Source organism: Aythya ferina (assembly GCF_964211825.1).
Source record: "Aythya ferina genome assembly, chromosome: 16".
In the NCBI taxonomy this organism is placed as follows: Eukaryota; Metazoa; Chordata; class Aves; order Anseriformes; family Anatidae; genus Aythya; species Aythya ferina.
Genome location: NC_140315.1, coordinates 12,322,349 through 12,341,457, shown reverse-complemented (window position 1 = coordinate 12,341,457; position 19,109 = coordinate 12,322,349). Strand labels below are relative to the sequence as shown.

The 19,109-nt window shown below is 41.2% G+C and overlaps 1 protein-coding gene across 5 annotated transcripts in view; it reads left to right on the top strand.

Moving 5' to 3' along the window:
• The window catches only part of PTPRT (protein tyrosine phosphatase receptor type T), a 573,321-nt gene that overhangs the window by 403,474 nt on the left and 150,738 nt on the right, over window positions 1–19,109 (top strand). For all 5 annotated transcript variants that reach the window (XM_084537660.1, XM_084537664.1, XM_084537663.1 and 2 more), the window contains 2 exons: window positions 13,275–13,571; window positions 16,158–16,267. In XM_084537660.1, coding sequence (XP_084393786.1) covers window positions 13,275–13,571; window positions 16,158–16,267 — 407 coding nt within the window. The remainder of the gene's footprint in view (window positions 1–13,274; window positions 13,572–16,157; window positions 16,268–19,109) is intronic.

Genomic DNA, 19,109 nt, shown 5'->3' with positions numbered 1-19,109 from the left:
AAAGAAAAATTGAAACATGCGACTTTTTCTATCTGCTTTTGATGTTACATTCAGCTGCTTTCATCTCCGAGGATAAAAGTAATTGAACAATAATCCCAGAGAAAGTAAAATACACAAATCAATAAACTGCTCTCACAGGAGAATTTTATTTTGATGAGTATAGTGGTACCTAACGCTTCCCCGAGCTGTTAGGTTTCCATTAGGTGGTCTTGTACTATTTAATACTGCTAGCGGTGTCTGCATTAGAGAACACAGACAATGAATAAGGCAGATACACTGAGTATCAGAAAACAAGAACAGCTTTTTACCTGCTGTGATTGACCTCCTAAATTTTAATTTGGTGCTGAGGGCTGGTCATTGTCTTTTTATTTTTGTGTTCTTTTGGGAAGTATAATGAAGGCAAGGGTTAGTGTTTCCATTAGATGTAGTGGTAATGAATGTAGGCAGTCGTTAGGCAAGCCTTTTGTATCGAGCGTTTTCATGTCTCCACTGTGATGTGCAGAGGAATTTTGGTCCTTTGTAGTCTGTTTCTCTGCAGTGTTTTCCACTGATCTTGAGCCTTATATTATTTTCCATCTAATAGTCTTGATTTTTTTTTAACAATTTCATATGCGTACTTTGGCAAATATTGTGAAAGCCTCCCGTTCTGGGTGAGGTGCTGTGATAGGCACGTAGAGAAAGGGAATCCGTGCTCCAGGGTCTTAGCCTCAATATGAACACCAGCTGAACGTTACTCTTGCATATACAGCTTTAACTATGTTGTTATGTGCACAGGGAGAGTTTGCCTGAGAATATAGATTAATCTGGACGTGATGCAAAGAGGAAACGCCAGGACGGGCTGGAGGTGCAGCAGGCAGCAGCGTCTGTGGCCTGAAGCTTCCTGTGGTCCATTGTAAGGACCGTCTCGTTAGGGCCTGTCAGATTGTGTTATTGGGGCTGAGATGTTAGAAGTACAAAACCTGCAGCATGGTGAATGCCTTGGAAATCTTTAACCATTTCCATAGCCATTATTCAGTTTTTAAGTCTGAGCTTACATCTTCCAGAGGAAGCAGTTGATCCATCTCTAAGGCTAACCTTTCGCTCTGCATTTTGTGGTGTGGTTTGCTTGGTTTGCCTTTTTTTATTATTATTTTTTTCTCCTATCAACTTGAAAGCCTAGCACAATCAATCTGTGTAATTAAATTAGATGAAATGGCAAAAAAAAAAAAAAAAATAAATATAGCCCATTTATATGCAGGTGAAGGTTCCCAGATGGTAATAGCTATTTTTTCAGAAGACTTCAGTTTCTCTGAGTTGCTCTTGGCTTGTCCAGGGTTGAGCCCAGGATTGGAAGTGAAAGGATCCTTAGGCCTCTAGAGGTAAAGGTGTCCCCTGCTGTGCTTGGTCGGTCTGCAGGAGAAATCTGCAGGAGCTGAACTGTACACTGGAGAGTTGGCAGAGGGGAAATGGGGAGGTGGCTTTAAAGAAGAATTGGGAGAAGAGGGTGGGAAAGTAGATGTTTGCATAGGGCAGCTGGGCATGGGGAGTGGGAGCTGGGACCTCTGCTGAGGATGGAAGAGGAATTCATGAAGGAGGTCTGAGACTAAGACCCAGTCACTGATGGGGATCAGGCTGACACCCTCGTACTGAAGGGGTTAGATGAGCTCTGTATGTGTGTCCCAATAACTTAGGTGCTTAAAAATCTCAGGCCCACCCCAGGCATGGTACGTATGCACAAATAATAAATGTTCACATTGCACATGCAACCCTAATACCAGCTGGTCCCAACAACTGATTGCTTCACTTTGTAGCTGTAATGCTCCTGGAGATTGAGCTTCACAGGAGGTTTTCTGAAGATTAATAGGGAAGAGAAAGTGGTTGCATCTGTAAGTCTTGAGAGAATGGAGCTGAGTGGATGCCAGTTGGAGATCCCTGACATTTCTAATATTCTGCTGCTTGAGATGAATTATAACCATCTAGGGAGCAAATGCTAATGCCTATCTGGTAGGAATATTGTTATTTTAATAGTAAAGCAGTAACTATTTTTTTTCTCTGCCCTTCTTTATTACCCTCTGCTCTGAAGAGAAGGAAATCATTAACAGCTGGAGGACAACCAACCATCAAAGTGATTTTTTTCTGCACTTGTTTTAGGTAGGAGTATTAGAGGAAAAAAGAAATTAGGAACACATTCTTTTCTGTATATTAATTCAAGGCTACATGAAATAAACAAAAAGGATGTCTCACCATAAATGCTGCTACAGCTAGCAGACCTGTGATGCCAAGCTGTGGCAGTGGTTATTGGAATGTTTCAGTGACATATTAACAGATCTTTTCTTAGAAACTTAGCTTCCTTAACACACTTTCAGCAAATGGATTTCCAATAAGAATCTACATCCTTTCTCCTCTTTCCATTTCAAAATAAACTCTTTCAGGGCACAGTGGTGTATTTGTGTGGAAATGGCTTTGCTGAGAAATTGAAAGGCAGGATCTGGATCAGTTCCCTGCACGAGCTTTGCAATATCCCTGAAAAGTGTTGTGATCTGTATTTGGCGCCCAGAGCATTGCTTAAGCTAGTGAGGGGAAAACTAATCTCTTGCGCTTTCATTTGGCAGCACTGTCTCATAGACTGATCCTAATGGGGTGGAAATGAGCTCAGCTGCCTAATTCTGTTAAAAACATAGGCTTTTTTTAACACATGAATGCTCATCTACTTCCTTCAAGCCTTGTTGTTAAAGCCATGGCAGCAAAGAATCAAGCCATAGTTGCCGAAAACAAAACACGCTGCTTTTTTTTCCACTTCGGTTCTTTCTTTTGTATGGAGTAAGAAATGGCAAGTGCAAGAGCTTCATTCACCCTGAAAAAAAAAAAAAAAAAAAAAGAATAAAAGAAAACACTTTAAAGTATAAAGATCTTAATGTGGACAAATGAGCCTTGCCCTCACTTTTAGGGCACGACTAACTAACTTGCTCATTAGCATTGTAACCTCCAATGGTGCCCCAAATGTTGTTTCACCACCTACGTTTTGGAACCCAAAGAGAGGGCAGTGTGCCCCCAAAACCAGCTGCAGGTCCTTGTACTCTGGCCTCGTGGGATCCACGTGCAAGCCACCAGTCTCCCACTGTCTTGCAGTGCTGTGTGTCTGAGTGGCTGGTTGTAGCAGCACAGCTCTTTGGTCATGGTGAAGCTCATTTTCTGCTGCTGGAGGACCGATTGCCTGCTACTGCCAATGAGATGAAGAAAGTAAGCAGAGCCGTAAATCTGCCCCTGCGTTTCCATTGGGCTGTAGATGAGGACATGGCCAGTGTCTGTCATACAGACAGTCCATTTTATGCCTCTGTACCTCTAGGTCCATTAGGGTTGACCTTCCTTCATTAAATCCAAGGCTCAGGTTTCTAGTTCCAAGAGAAATGCACTAGTACAGGACTTTGTAGAGAAGCTTAAAAACTGAACACCAACATCCTCTGCAGGGCTCTCAAATCTTCATTACATCCTTCACCTTTTTCCTTCTAAAGACTGCAGAAAGTTTCCTTGTGGCAGCCTGGTTTCATTCTCTGAGCGAGCCATAAACAGCATGGGTAAATGCTCCCAGCGTGGAATTGGCTGTGTGGAGGGACGATGTGTGCACACATGTAGGTGTGCACAAGTTCATGTGATGCTGTCCCCTGTAAGTGCCCTCCATGACAATGAAATAAACTCTGCTAACACCCTTGTAAAACTACAGCCAGCTGCTAATCGCTTGCTTTGGTACGTGGATGAGCTCAGAAGAGTTTTAAAGGATGTATCCCAGCCTGCACAGAAAATAAGGATTAAGAATGGGAAGTTAATAGCTTTCTGTTATAAAATAGTATTGAGCAAAAAAAAAAAAAAAAAAAAGCAGTAATTTTATATTTGTTGGACATTAATACTCTTTTTTTTTTTTTTTTTTTTTTTTTTTTTTTTTTTTTGTGGTTTTGCTTTTAACAATAAGGCAGTCTGAAGTTTCCCTAAAGCATCTTCCCAGATAAAGTCAGCTCTGCTGTGAGCCTGGAGGAGAGCTCACCCACTTGGTGGCCTTCCTGAAGGAGCAGCACCTTGACTGCTGCAGACTCACACCTCTTGCAGCATGGAGCACGAAGGAGAGGATGAGCTCTGGGCATGGCTGACAGGAGGAACTGCTAGCAGTGCAGTGGTGCCCTGCAGCAGCAGGGGGGTTACAGGTATTGGGAACAAGTTGGAATTGTTTAGAACTGAGTCACTTCTGGGTTATTAATCCAGTTTCATCAAAAAAAATAAAAATAAAAAAAAGATATTTTGGGCAAAAAGAAAGACTTGGATTTCAATGAGACTTTAAAAAGAGAGTGTTGGGGATATTAACAAGGCTGCTGTAATCCTGACACAAAGGCCTGTGTGTTCCGATTACACTAAGAGCCCTACCTGCATTAGAAGTTCTCTCTTAATAGGCTTGACAGTGTTCCTAAAGAGCTAGTTTATCTGTATTTTCTCGTGCATAATGTCTGCACTGAAATTCTGTGAGTTTTTTTTAGTGGTACACCGATGAGATATAAACGGTGGTAAAGTAGTGCTGGTCCTGCCCCTTGCACTTTGCTCTCCTGGAGCTTTTCTCTCGCTTCTTCCCAGGACTCCTCCTTTCACGAGAGATTTGCTTGCTTCTTCGCTGTAAAGATGAAAAAAGGCAGAAAGAGCAGTGATCCTGGTTCTCTGTGCCATTTGAGAGCTGTGGTTGTGCTGAACGCAGATGAACTATTGGTGGAGAAAGTCCCAAAGGCAAAAATCTGATCCACCCTGTTCTAAAATGTGTCTGGCTGCTGTGATTCTGGCAATTACCTGGAGAAGTTGCATATTGATGCTACTGCCTAATGACATCCCAATGAGTTGACAAAGCTGAGTTAAGTGCTTGGAGCCAATTGTAAAGCAAGTGAGGGGACATTTGCCGTTTGTAACTCAGTGCTGGATAATTGGCACCTACAGAAAGATGCTGGAAGAGGTTTTTCTTCTGCCCCTCTTGTGAGCAGGTGTTGAAGCACAGCTGGATTTTTGCTGATGCACTGTAACAAGTCTGGCTCATTAACTGAAGCCGAAAATCCAGAAAAAATGGGAATGGCTTCCTGCTTGGGGACATGGACATCTTTGAATTTCTATTCTAGGGCCAGATAAGCTTAGGGAGGAAGTTATTCTGCTTTATTTTTTGTGTAAGTTAAAAGTGCAACCATATCCTAGGAAATGGGCAATTATTGGGCTAAATACGGTGCATTGATTTTGTTCAGAGCAAACTTTTATCTTTCTTCCACCATCCCAACGTGTATCTATAGCATTTTGAAATGAACATTTGTTCAAATATGTACATTCACATAAGAGTTAACCATCCATGGCATTAATGGCATTGCATTGCTGACTTCAACACTCTAGTGTAAGGAAGACATGAGCATGAAATTAGAATTAAACAGCTGGCCATAAATTGCATTTAGACCCTCTGTGAAAATAGGTTTCTGAAATACTTTGCAACCAGTACGCAGCTGCAGGAATTTGAAAGTCTCCTGGTCTAGTTAAAGGAGCAACCGGGGGAAGAAACTGGTTGACATCTCTGGATACCATCTCTGACATCTCTTACACTAGCTGAATATCCAGCCACCCACTCCTGAGGACTTCTTCATCTAGCCTTATTTTTACAGTTGTGACATGATCTACTTGCCTAAGTAACTACCCAATCTTGGCATTCTTAGCAATTGACAAAAATACATATATATATTTTCTGTCAATATGGTATACTGTAGAGAGAAAATCCCTTTAGGTACAGGGAAATCAGCTAGTCCTTATCATATAGAGATTGCTCAAATCTGCCTGCCCATTGCTGGTGAAAAAGGGAGTTGCTGCTTCTCTTGAATCTCGAGAAAACTGGACAAGCCCCAAGTGGCTCAGGGCAATTAAGGTATTTCATAGCCCACACAGACCCCATGCTTCACAAGCTGATAGCTCCTTCTACTAGACTGACAAGTGGAAATGGAAAAATATTTTCCACGGCTTTTGTTTGTCTTTGAAAGGCTTCCAAAAGAGTGGAGAGAATTTCTCTTGCAGATTGCATGGGCATAAAAGGAAGCTGCAGTTACAAATGTGAGGAAGCCTATCTGCGGGAGCAATGCCTCTCCCTCTGCTCTTCAGAATAATTCAACGGACTGTGCAGAGGAAACCTCTCAAATATTTGCTTACCCACTATTTTGATTACCTTATTTATTTTTATGGAGATAATTTATTTTTTGTGTCAGAAACTAGCTTTTATATATTATTGCAATCTTTTCCACTTACTCCATTTGAAGCTAACAGCAGAAATACACACAGAAAGAGGTAATAAAAATAAATGCACATGTGTGTTAATAAAATAGCTAAAATAAATATTTTATTTATACATAATAAAATAAACAGATTTGTGGGGAAAAAAGCATTTTATTGTGCTTGCCAAAAAAGTGGTTTACCTGCTTTGTAATTTCACTTTCATTAGCATATTTAATTACGCTTTTGTATTTAATCATCAGAATGCTCAGTAATGTACGTTTTGTTCCCAGCCATGGAATACCACCACTAAGTGTATCCATGATAGATGTTTTTAATAAAATCAGTAATTACCCTTTATTGTTGCTTTAAATGATTATTTTTAAGTTTGTTAGGCAACAATAGTTTTAGGTACAAGAAGAAGAAAGCTTTCTCTTTACCATTTCAAACTCTAATGAAAAATTCCATTTAAACAGATGCTAATAAACCTTTTTTTTTTCTTTTTTCTTTTTTTTTTTTCTATTTTACAAAAGGTAGTGCTTAATTATCTTGAAGTTGTGTACAAATGGAGATTTGGCAGCTTAACTGTGGGTGCAGGTTAGAGCAAGCACCGGCGGTGCTGGGGTAGGCTCTGAGTCGCCTGCTGGTGCTGTGGACCTGGGTCTGCAAGTATGGGAGGTGTCTTTGGGAACAGGTTGGAAGGTCTCAGACTTCTCAGAAAGATGGATCTCGGCTCAGTTTAAGGGTGTTCGGGTCAATTTTTTTCGTTATTTTGGTCTCGGTTTTGTTGAACAATTTCTATCTGTGAGATTAGAAGATGTTTATGGGTTTTGTAACCCATTAAATAAATTTCCTTTTCAACAAAAAAAAAAAAAAAAGAAATCTTGGGTTTCTTCTGATGCCGAATTCAAAGTAAAATTTGAAACTGAAACAAAAGCAGATCAATAAAAAATGTAGAAAATGTACTGTGAACTGAAGTGAAATGCTCATGTTAACAGTTGCGAGAGCTCAGTCCCTAGCTTATCTAAGCATGTACTCCATTATCTAACTTATTTATCTTTCTTTTACAACAGCTTCAGCTGTGTGACTGTGCTCCTTCTATGTGTCTCAGAGAATTCTATCAAATGGCCTATTTTAGTTCATCAGCGTAATGACACCTATTTCTTTGTGTGTGGCTTGGGGTTTAGGTGATTGGAGATATCTCAACAAGCAGGTTGTTCTGTGGCCGTGTTGTTGTTTTAGTCACATTTGCTTTTTCTTCTTTTCTCTGTTGGGAGTCTTGAAGATGTTGGAAGTCTGTGATTCTAGGATTCTTCTCTCAGAATACTCAAGAACGTGCATTTCTCTATAATCACCTTCAGCTTTGTCTGCGCTGTCTTTTGAGCAATGACACCCAAACTGGTTTTAAAAAAAAGTTTCAAATTTTAGGGAAATTTTCTTTATGCAAAAAAGGGCAAAGCTAAAGCACTTTTGTGGTATTGGCAGACTAGGGAACTCTGCTTAATCAGTGTTTTTATCTGTCGTGTCTGAAAAGGCATTTAGACCACATTCAGGCTAGGAAGGCATTGAAATATGATGAGCAGCATCTGAATGAGTTGTGACGCTCAGCACAGGATCTCTGTCACAAAAAGACATGCTGCACTTCAGGAATGCACAGAGTTGTCCAGTGTTCTGAAATGTCCCCGTGTAGGACATTGATAAGGAGGGCATTTATAGAGAACTCATCTGTCAGCGTGTCTTTGAAGAGATGAACAGCACTCACGGTGGAGTTGGCTGTTTTATCCTGAGCCATCACACAATTGAATTGGATATTTAAGGCATAGCAGCTGAATGCTTTTGCTTTGTTTTATCTCACTATGTTATTTTGCTGGTAGGTATGTTTCCTAAGGCTTGATTCATCCTATGGAATTTTAAAGAGGAAGATGAGAAATAGGAGATAAAGGTGAGATAGAGAGTGCCTGGAAAGGAATCATTGTCAGACATATTACTGTTTGGTTTTCTATATGCAGAACGAGAACAATGTCTTTGTAAAACAGGTAGGAATCTATAAAGGGAAACATCCTGTTTACTGATGCACTGATGATGAGAATTGTGTTGCTGTTGCACGGAAAGTAGGCACTGTCACAACTCCTTGGGGCGACTGACGATGAGCTCAGGTGTGGGTGTGTTGAGTGGAAGGCAGGAATTGGACTTGCACGCATTTTCCTTCTCTGCTTTCTCAGAAAACATCAGTTAGGACTCTGGGAAAGCTGCGACGCCTGTCGTGCTTGTCTTTCTTCCCTTTGTGCATTCTCAGTCTCTGTAACCCACTGTGGGGAAACAGCATTCAATCAGTGGACACCTGCACTGCTAATGAACTCTGCCTCGTGCTCTCTGTAGGGTCAGCAGACATGGGCGATGGGGCCTCAGAGCAGTACGGACATCTTCCACTCAATGTCGTGTCTGTACTGACAGGAACAATTTCTTGCAATTAGGCTCCTGCAGCAGGTAGTTAACCTGAGGGGCAGCAGCTGATTGTCTCTGTTTAACTTCACTGCTCAGCCTTAGCTCCATGTTCAAACCCTGGTGCTTTGCTGTTCCTTCCCTTCCTCGCTGTTCTGCCCTGCATGGCGGGGTATGAAGCAGAGACAATTGTTATTAATAACCTAAATCAACCTTTGCCTTTTCCACACCTCACCTTGAGCAAGGCAACTACAGCGAACAAAATGAGATCTGTAAAACTCAATAAGAAAATTATAAAACCGGTCATAAAAGTCAACTTTCTGTGAAATGCTGATAGTAGGAGATGCAGTCCCTGAACATTGCAGGTTGCTGTTGGGTCAAAACCCTCCACTTGCATGGACTGAGGACTTGGAGCACACCTGAAGGACCTGCTGGGAGAGTTTGTGTCCATCCTGGCCACGTGCCCATCACCACCAGTTCAGAAGGGTTCCTGGCCTGCAAAGTGCTGCAGCCCACCAAAGCAATGATAGATATTGAAGCATTGCTGAGAGACCTGATATTAAAAAATGCTGTTCAGTCCTTGGTTTTGATGTAATTATTAGTTCAACCAGGCTGAGATGAAAATACAATGTTTGCACAGTGAAATCCCAGAGAGTACATGTATGATTTCTGTGCATGGATTCAAGACTAGTTTTAATACATCAGTGACAGCTGTTCCATTGCTGCTGCCTGCTAAGCATTTCCATGGGTTTTCCAAGGTCTCAGGACAGTTAGAAACTTCAATCTATGCAGGTTACTCAGATGTCTTAATATGTATGATCCATAACTGTTCAAATTGGGTTAGTTTGTTTTTCTTGCTTTGGTAGGTTTTTTTTTTGCAGCTGAAGTTTGGGTGTTTTTTTTTTTGAAGGTAGGGTGTTGTTTTTTTTTGCAGCTGAAGTTTGAAATCTATATTAGCAGTGTCTCTTAAACTAACCAAGTAATAATTTTTAGGTTTCTCCTTGCTTTATTGTGAAGCTATAATTCCAAGAATACAGAAATGGAGCAGTTCATCCAGCCTTCAGATGCTTACAGTAGTAGAGGATTATACAGAATGGAATAGTTCAGTTCAGAGGGACCTGCAAAGCTCATCGAGTCCAACTGCCTGACTACTTCAGGACTAACTAAAAATCAAACCAAATTATGGAGGGCGTTGTACAAATGCCTCTTGAGCACTGAAAGGCATGGGACACCATTTATCTAGGAAGCCCGTTCCTTTCCAGTGTTTGACCACCCTCACAGTAAAGAAACTTTTTGCTAATGTCCTGTCTGAAGCCCTCCTAGTGCAGCTCTGTGCCATTCTCTCAGCCTCTCCTTACAGCACGTGCCTTCCAGCCCTTTCACCAGTGCTGTTGGCCTCCTCTGGACATGTTGAAGTACTTGAACATGCTATTTTTACCTCGTGGAGCCCAGAATTGCATGCAATATTCAAGGTGAGGCTGCACTAATGTTAAATATATGGAGAAAATTACCTCTTTTGATAACTATGCTGTGTTTTATGCACCCCAAAATGTAGTTTGTTCCCTTAGCTGCCAGGGCACGCTGCTGGCTCATGATGCCTGCTGTCACCAGCACCCACAGGGCTTTTCTGCAGAGCTGTCAACTCTTAAACATGTTTAGTTTTCTTCTTTGTTTTGGGGAAAATAAGTGATTATATGAAAAATAGTTGATGTTATACAGTAGATTCCCAGGGGAGGTACTACAGAGATTTTGAGATTAAGATTGAAACAGAAAATATATACTTTTACAGTACAGAAGGAATTTAATAGAGAATGTAGTAGAACCACCATCCTTTAAAAACAATACAAAATCACATCTATGAAAATGAGTTTCAAGGACTTAATGTTGGAGTGTGTGACTACAGGAAAACATTTTCAAAGTTATATAGTTTGTTTTCAGAAAAAGGTGATTGAAAGTAAGAGAAGGAAGTCAGAGTGAATATAAAGCTCTGTAGGTCTTGCTTCAATTTGTTTATTTAATTCAGTCTCATTTCTTTCTCACTGAACCTAACGTTTAAATAGTTTTGACTTATTTATTCATTCCCATTTGTTCAAGAATCTGTAAGGCCATTAGATGTCAAATCTTGACACCTGCTCTTTCTTGAAAACTTCTGAGGCTATGGGTATTTCTGAAATGTGCATCCCATTCCTCTTTTTGTGGCATCATCCCGATCTCTTCCCACCCCACCGGACTGATGAATCTCACATTTTAAGCATACACGTGCAGGATGTTCTGTGTTTGTGTAGGGGGGTCTCTGGGCTGTCTGTGAAATCTGTAGTTTAGCTTCTTGCTTTGTAACTCTAACCCATCTGCTGTTTATAGGCAGGTTACTGTAATGAAAGTCTCAGAGTATATCTTAGAGCATTTAGAGTAATATTTTGAACTATAATTAGAAACTGGTCAAAATGAACCAGCCTGTGTGACTAAGTTTTATGTAAGAAAAGGAAGGGCAAATGTGAACAAGGTGAGATAACTGAGAAATTCAGGTAATCATCCATAGCACAAGTTTTGGACATAGAGCTTGATGAAGTGATGCTGAATCAGTCGCTCCTTACCCTTAGAGTCCTTACGTTCCTTAGAGTCGACACATCTGACATCAATAAACCAAACACCCTCTCATTACCCATTCATTCTATAACATGACTGACTTAAATAAAATAACTGTAATTTAAAAAACGCTGTAACATTAACATGGAGGTTAATTGCAATCTTCAGCTGCACCATTGTTGTGGCACGAAATGTTTCTGCTGCGTCTCAGCCCCACTCTGGTGTGGAGTCTGAGGTTGATTACATCGGAAAGTTCTGAAGGACGAGCATCTGCATCTGGTTTTGGTTTTCTTTCAACACATCTTAAAGCATCTTGTGCTTACTCGTATGGTTTTAGAGGCTGAAAGCTGTCATAGAGCCATTCTTTGGTTCACCTTAATTATGTATATGAGCCGTCTACAGAAATGTTCTTTCTGTGGTTTTAGAGTAAAGGGATGATTATCACCTATGCAGAATGTGGGTATGTATGTGCATACGAGCTGTCTAATTTCAATATATATATATATATATATATATATATGTATTTGACACAAAGCACTAAAGATCCTCATTTAAGTGTTCTCTATGTGCTTGGGGAATGACATGACTTATGTGGAATACTAAACCAGTCACTACCTTTAGACCCCTGGTTCTATAATAACCATACTAATCCTAAAGTGGCTGCACGTATGTGTATCTGAATAAATACCCAGAATAATGTTCAATTCAGAAGTAGCTGTTTCCCATTGACAGTTACTGTGCTAATCACTAGGGCGTGCTTTTTTTTTCTAATTTTTTTTTTTTAGAAGTAACATGGAATATACTGGTTGTTACAGTATGCTTTCTGCCCATGCATTAGTAGGTTAAAGTCAGTGTGACTGGTGTGTGCTTTACTTTCAAGAATTACAAGAAGGCTTTTTCTCTACTTTGAGTATCTTCCAGAGAAGTGTAACTGGTTTTTAGGAGTCCATATGACTTGTTTTGTTTCCATTAAAATGTTCTCTCATGATTTCAACTTATGAGAGGAACAGAGCTGGAGAAGTGGGAGAAACACAAAATTGTGCTATAAATCAAGAAACTGTGAAATTATGTATTTTCTAATTACCTTGCTTAGATATATATTGATCAAAAAAGCAAACGAGCTGTACAAGCTGAAGAAATGTCAGATAAACTGTGACATGTGTAGTATTATTACCATCTGACATATCTCAAACACTGATTTTACTAACTCATCCTTCATTCTTTATATCTGCATGTCTAGCGATGCGTGCATTTATATTTTATGTAAAGGGCAGAGTCTGTAGTCAGAGCGTTTGAGTTATGCTGTTAAAAATAAATTAAGGAACAGCAGGTGAAAATGATTCTTACACATGAATATTCAAACTTTACCTCAGACAGATACTGTAGAAAGAATAATAAAGAGCAATGAAACTTTGTTGAGGCCAAGGCATTGATATACTCTGAAATAAAACTTTTATTGGCACGAGGCTGAGATGACTTGGAAGACTCACGGAAGGAGGGGCACGGCCTGCTCGTAGGCCCCACTGCTGAAGTGTTTAAGGGTGCCTGCCAGGAGCTGAAAACTGGAGGGGCAGTGGGGCTGGGGCAGGCCGACAGCCCGCCCCACAATTCTCGTACTCGTGTACCAGAGGACAAGTTTGTTCCTGCTCCTCTGACAGCCGTCTCCTGTGTATTTGCATCACTTAGGGCTGGATTCACCAAGCTACGGGTGGGGAGTTTTGTAAAAATGAAGGAAATGCAACATCCACGCTACTTAAATCGTGCTGCCACTGTTGGATTCAGTGATGTTTCATGGGAATCGGAAGCCCGACCCCTGGTCAGTGCCCTTTGACAGGATTTCTAGTGAAAGCTCAGGAGCCAGAATCCATGAGTAGACTAGACATTAACCTCCTCGTGCACTTGCTCCTCCTCTCCAAAAAGAGGCATATGAATGGATGACTGATGACTTTTAAGGTTGAATTAATTTTTTTCTTCAGTTATTTTTGTTATTCTTTTCTCCACAGATCCTGTCCACGGACCACAGAATGTGGAAGTTGTCGACATCCGTTCCCGGCAGCTGACGTTGCAGTGGGAGCCCTTTGGTTACGCCGTGACCCGCTGCCACAGCTACAATCTGACAGTCCAGTACCAGTATGTTTTTAACCAGCAGAAATTCGAGGCAGAGGAACTCATCCAGACTTCTTCCCACTACACTTTGCGAGGTCTTCGGCCCTTCATGACCATCAGGCTGAGGCTGGCCCTCTCTAACCCAGAGGGCAAAATGGAGAGTGAGGAGTTGGTTGTGCAGACTGAGGAGGACGGTAAGTTATGTTGGCTTCGCTTGCTTGGTTTTTGTGGGGACACAGTAATACTTTCAAGTCATAAAGAACAGCATAATCCCCTGTCCCACAAGACTTATAAACAGCTTCTCTGGACAGGATGTGTGTTACGCAAGTAAAATTTGTAGGTGTAAATAATTTCCATTTCACAGCAGTGTTCTTGAAAGGGCAGGGCTCCCTGAAGTGCCTGGAAATGACAAGCGCCAGTCTGAGCTGTTAGTGAACAGCAGTAGGTTTGCTTTCTATAGAAGTTGTGTCCTGAACTACCCAGGGCCCCCAGAGCAAGTTCCTTTATCGTATGGACAAATGTGATTCTGGCATTAGTTGCTTTTTTTCCTTGTGCCTTTACATCGCAGTCCCCCAAAGAGTTATGATGTCTTCCTTTCTGGAGTATCTCTTTTCTTAATGCTGATCTTCTGGATGCAACATATAGCCTCGGATGCTAAGATCATTTGGTGCTAACTCTTCCGTTCCAGATACAAAAGAACAGTTTTCCAGAAGTACTGATGGAAAGCTTTAAAGTGTTATTATCCCATCTGAGCTATTTCTGACCAAGGACTCTCCTAGACTGCAAGCCTCCATTTTGTCTAATGTGTTAAAAAGGAATGTTCTTCCTCTGCCAGAGCCATAAGGAGTTGCTGTCCTAAGTTTCTGACAGCTGAAAGTGGCTCTAGCAGCCCAGTATATCATACAAGGGACATAAAAGGATGGCAGATCTTTCAGAAAAATGAACAGGGTTTTTATCAGACAGGCTTGGAAGTGTATTTAGTTATCTTTCACAGCATTAAAATTTTGCTTTAGTAGGTGGATTTTTAGCTGGCCTTGTAGCCATAATGAAACATAAATCTTACATTGTACTTAACTGAGGAAATCAATCCATCATATTGATAAGGATGTGCAGCCCAGTAGGTCTTTATGCCAAGGTGCAATCTGGCTGCTGAGGTAGATGGAGCTTTGCTGTTATGGGGGCAAAGGAGAACGCATACAATTCCTTGCTGTGTCTAATTATCCTTTGGCATTACAAACAAGATTCTGTCCTCAAACCCTCTTCATCCTCTGTATCTGATGGGCGGCTGGTAGATGGACAAGAGGTAGCGTGTAAATAAAATATAAGTATCCAGCACTACAGTCTTACAAATTAGAGGAGAGCACCTAAGGCCTCTAAAAGAGGGCATTGTACATCTCCTGCCTTGCCAATCTGTGTAATGCCTCAAGGTGTTATGTGCATCTCTGCTGCTCCCAGGTGGAGGGTATGAGCGGGGATGGGAGTCAGGAAGGCATGTGGTGAGGTAGGTGAAAGAGCTGGAGTTGCTCACTGAAACTAACTTCTGAAGGAGGCTGCACTGCCTACATTGTCAGTGATCTTTGCAGCATGTTGAAAGGGCAAATCCTGCTTCATTGTGTGTGTGCCTTTCTTCCAGCCCTGGAGGAGCATTTTGTTGATGCAGCAGGGTGTAGGCTTGTTAAAGGCCTGATGATGTTGAACATGTTCTGGATAAAGCACGGTTCTATTGGACATGTCCGTGTGTGTTACTCCACGAGGATGTTGAGGTCCAGAACAGGGAAAGGCTTAAAGAGAGAGGAGGCTGCCCATTACTTTGCTGCTTGACATTCTGGTGGTATTGTGGACATTTCTGTAATTTTAGAGTGATGATGGAATGGCCTGAGGAGTCTAACTCATGACAGAAAAGAGAAGATGGCATTTAAATGATCAGAAGGTTGTATTCAAGCTCAGAGTAAAAGACCAGTATTTAATGTCGTCATTCCTTTACACCACCGGGACAGTCCTAGGTTATGTTCCCAGTTCAGTGGCTCACAGGACTTCTGGAAAAGCAGTGCAGCTGGGATGTAGCACTGCCAAATGGATCAGTGAGCACTACTGGTGTTCTCCTTTGGCCAGTTTGCTAACTTGTCTCAGTGCCTTCCTGCATTGTGCTGCATGGACATGCTCTGAGGTTTTCCAGTGGTGTGACAACACGTGTAAGCAGGACTATGGTCTACATGCATTGGGACTCTTCTCAGAGAAGTGCCAATGTTACTGCCTAAGTCATTGTCTGTACGTGAATCCTTATCTGCAGAATGTTAATTACTATTATTTTTACTAGTGCAAATAGCTATATTTGAGGCAAAGTTAAATTATTGAAGTTCTCTTTATTTAAAAGGTACCTTTTTGCATTTTTATATTTAAATAGAAAAATATGCACATACTGGAATGTTGTTAATTTGAGATAATAAAGTGCATAATTTGGGGGTAAAATCACACATTCATTGTGTGATGTCATGGAGTCAGGAAACAAATTATGTGTTTATGTAAGAAAGACACTTCCAGGTGATTGACTGGATAAACTAAGAAATTCACCTTCTGTAGTCTTTAGTTCCCTTTTAAGCACTCACTGATTTTCTGCTGTGCTGTGCTGGGATAAGGGCATACTGGAGCTAGCTTCATGTTTTCATGGATTCTGATTTTGTTCATCACTTAGCAGTTTTCTTACTTGATTCAGTGGAGCTGGTGGTAGCTTCTAACACAGTGTTGTGATTTTTTTTTTGTTGTTTTTAATCTTTCTGTAGTTCCTGGACCTGTTCCCTTGGAATCCATCCAGGGAGGACCTTTTGAAGAGAAGATATATGTTCAGTGGAAGCCTCCAAATGAGACAAATGGCATCATTACACTCTATGAGGTGAGGAGAACAGATTGTTGTCAAGGAATACATGCCATAGGGCCCTTTTCATATGTGTGTAAGCCAATCGTGAGCTCTGAGAGATTTCAGAAGGTGCTAAAAGAAGCCTGATTAAAATAGATAAGAATCTTCAAGATAATCTGCTGCTGTCACTGAAAAAAATCCAGTTCAAGGCAGGTGGGGAAGGGGGAGGAATTCCGCACCAGTGTTTGTGGCAAAATGAGCCAAGAGATAATCCTTGACTAATGTAAGGAGTCACATTTTGTTGGTCAATGTTGGAGATACTTGGGAAAACTTGTGCGTATCACCTGCCTGGAACTAGAGTGAACCACTACAATTTTATGTTTTTTGAAGGTGTAGCAGGCTATCCTGTGTATACGTGTAAGGAATCATGTAATAAAGTGCTTGTTTTTTTTCCCCTTCTGTATTTTTTAAGGAATTAATCTGAATAGAATCAGTTGCAAGTGCGTTATTTTTCTGGAAACAGAGGTGACCTATAATGGAACACATTTAAAGTAATCCCAGGCAAATGATGCAAAAATAACTCCTTTTAATTTTTAAAGAGGCAGTTTCCTGCTAAAATATTGCCTTGGGCTCAGCTCATTGAAAGAACTTCAGCAATCCAATAGCTTTTCTGGCTCAGCAGCTGCGTAGAGATACTTTAATGCCTCCAGGGGTAGTGATGCATCATGACTGTGCCTTTGCCCCTCAAGTCATATCATTGCTTGAGTCTCAGTGGAGGCACAAACAAATTTTTTCTTTTCTGATAATGACTCTACGCATATTTGACAGCTGAAGCCAAAGAGAAGTCAAGGTGAGTTCCATTTCTCCTCCTTTTCCTCCTCTCCAAAAGGATGAAAGTCCAGGTATTTAAAAGTACCAGGGGAAGTGCAGTGCCTGAAGTTTGCCAGGAAATGAAGCAATTCATACAGAACATTTCCATTCTCTGTGGCACACGGAGACAAGAGTGCTGATGTGAATGGAATTCATTAGCTGGAGACCAAAATACAGATGAGCAGTTACCCATCATCTGGAGAGATGGCCAGAGCATTTTCAGAGTAGTTGTCAAGCTGTTGAAGTCCATGTCACAAGCAAATATGAGCACCTGTTCCAAGTAGCAGGAGATTCTGGTTTTAAAATTGCTCGGTAAATAAAGCATAGGTCTTTGAACAGAAAAGTCTCATCCTGCCACCTGCAATTGAAGTTTAATCTTCCTAGAAATACTGAGAAACTTCTAGTACTGCCTGGTAGTTGCATCTTTTGTATTGTTTACTTAATCTCTAGCCCACTGTAGTTACTTTAACCTACAACTTAGTCTCTACTGGTATTAAGACTTCATGCCACGTGCCTAGGACCAATGTAATTCCTCACTGGTAATAACCTCTAAAGTGTTATTTTAGACAGTATCATCGTGGCCTTACGCTGCTTTAACAGAGTTCAGCTGACCTATTGGTTAAAGAGAAAGAAAAATCTAGTGGTTAGTCTGTGATAGATTTTCAGTTCTCTCAGATATGTGTGGTCTGTAGTACTGATCCAGGTAGAAATAGAAGGCTTTAACTACGACAGGAAAAAAAAAAAAAAGGAAAAAAAAGGTCAAACTATGAACCTGTGCAGTGCTACTTTAATGAGGTCTCTGTAGGGAGCACAGCTCCTGAAAACCAGTACTGGCAGTACTACCCATCAGCAACAGGAGCAGGGAAACTTGGTGCTGCACTAGCAGATCTGCAGCTATCTGGAAGCTCTGCAATTGTTGCTGTCATTAGGGAGAAACAAGCCCAACAACCTACTAAAATTTATGAAGGAAAAATTCCCTCCAAGGTGCAGATCAAGAATTACCACTTTCTGACTTTGAGCTACATGTAGTGATGTCAGTACCCTTGGGAACAACTGGCTTGATTCACACAAAGGTATCCTGCAGGTGATGCTCTTTCAAATGCCCGTGGGCACAAACCCTCCTAATAAAAATACAAATAAAACTCTCTTCTCCTCCAAAGTAACTAATAGTTCTCTCCGTACAATGCTCTAACTGTATTTCATTGTGTTTTCTGCACTGTATTTTCTCTCTAGTTTTGTTTTTTCTTCTTTAAAAAAAAAAAAAAAAGGTCTCTAAGCTTCCAATTGCTTCCAGATAAACAAACTGTCTATTCTACTTCCATCCCACTTGCTTTTCCTTGGGACAGATTTTCTCCTCGGATCCCTAATCATTCTTGCAGTTCCCTGCCAGACAGACTTCCATGTCACACACATTGCCAGTGCAGTTTGCACGCACACCGCTCACATGCCAACTGGGCTGAGATCCAGCAGCACAGTCTTCAGCAAGTCATTTGGCAGGCAGAATCACTAAGTTCATAATGACTGAATAGTTTCTGAAGAGCCTAAACAAAATGCAAGGACCTTAATGAACCTTTTTTTACTTATAGAAGAGTGCTCTGATTGATACCTATCCTTCACACTGCTATTGCAGTCTTAAATGCGCCTATAGCATTGCATTTCAAATGGGTTTAAAAAGCCCCCTGCATTCAGTGGAAGAGTTGTTTCACTGGGTACAGCCACAGCTGGACTTCTGAACACAGGAATCTTGTAGATCCCTAACTCAGTGTGTAATCGCAGTCTGTTCCTGGGGAGCAGAAAGCTCTTTCAAGGGAACGTGGAAAGCCTAGGGAACTGCAAGTCAGTTGATCTGCTTGCAGGAAGGATGAGGGTCTGAGCCATGCAGAAAGCCCAGCGATCATCCTAGGGATGCTGAGGGAGCACAACGAGGCAGTTAATGTAAGGAGCGTGTGCTGAGTTAGCAGGTGTCAGTCTGTCTGGCAGGTCAAGCAGCCCGTTAGGGAGATGCTGT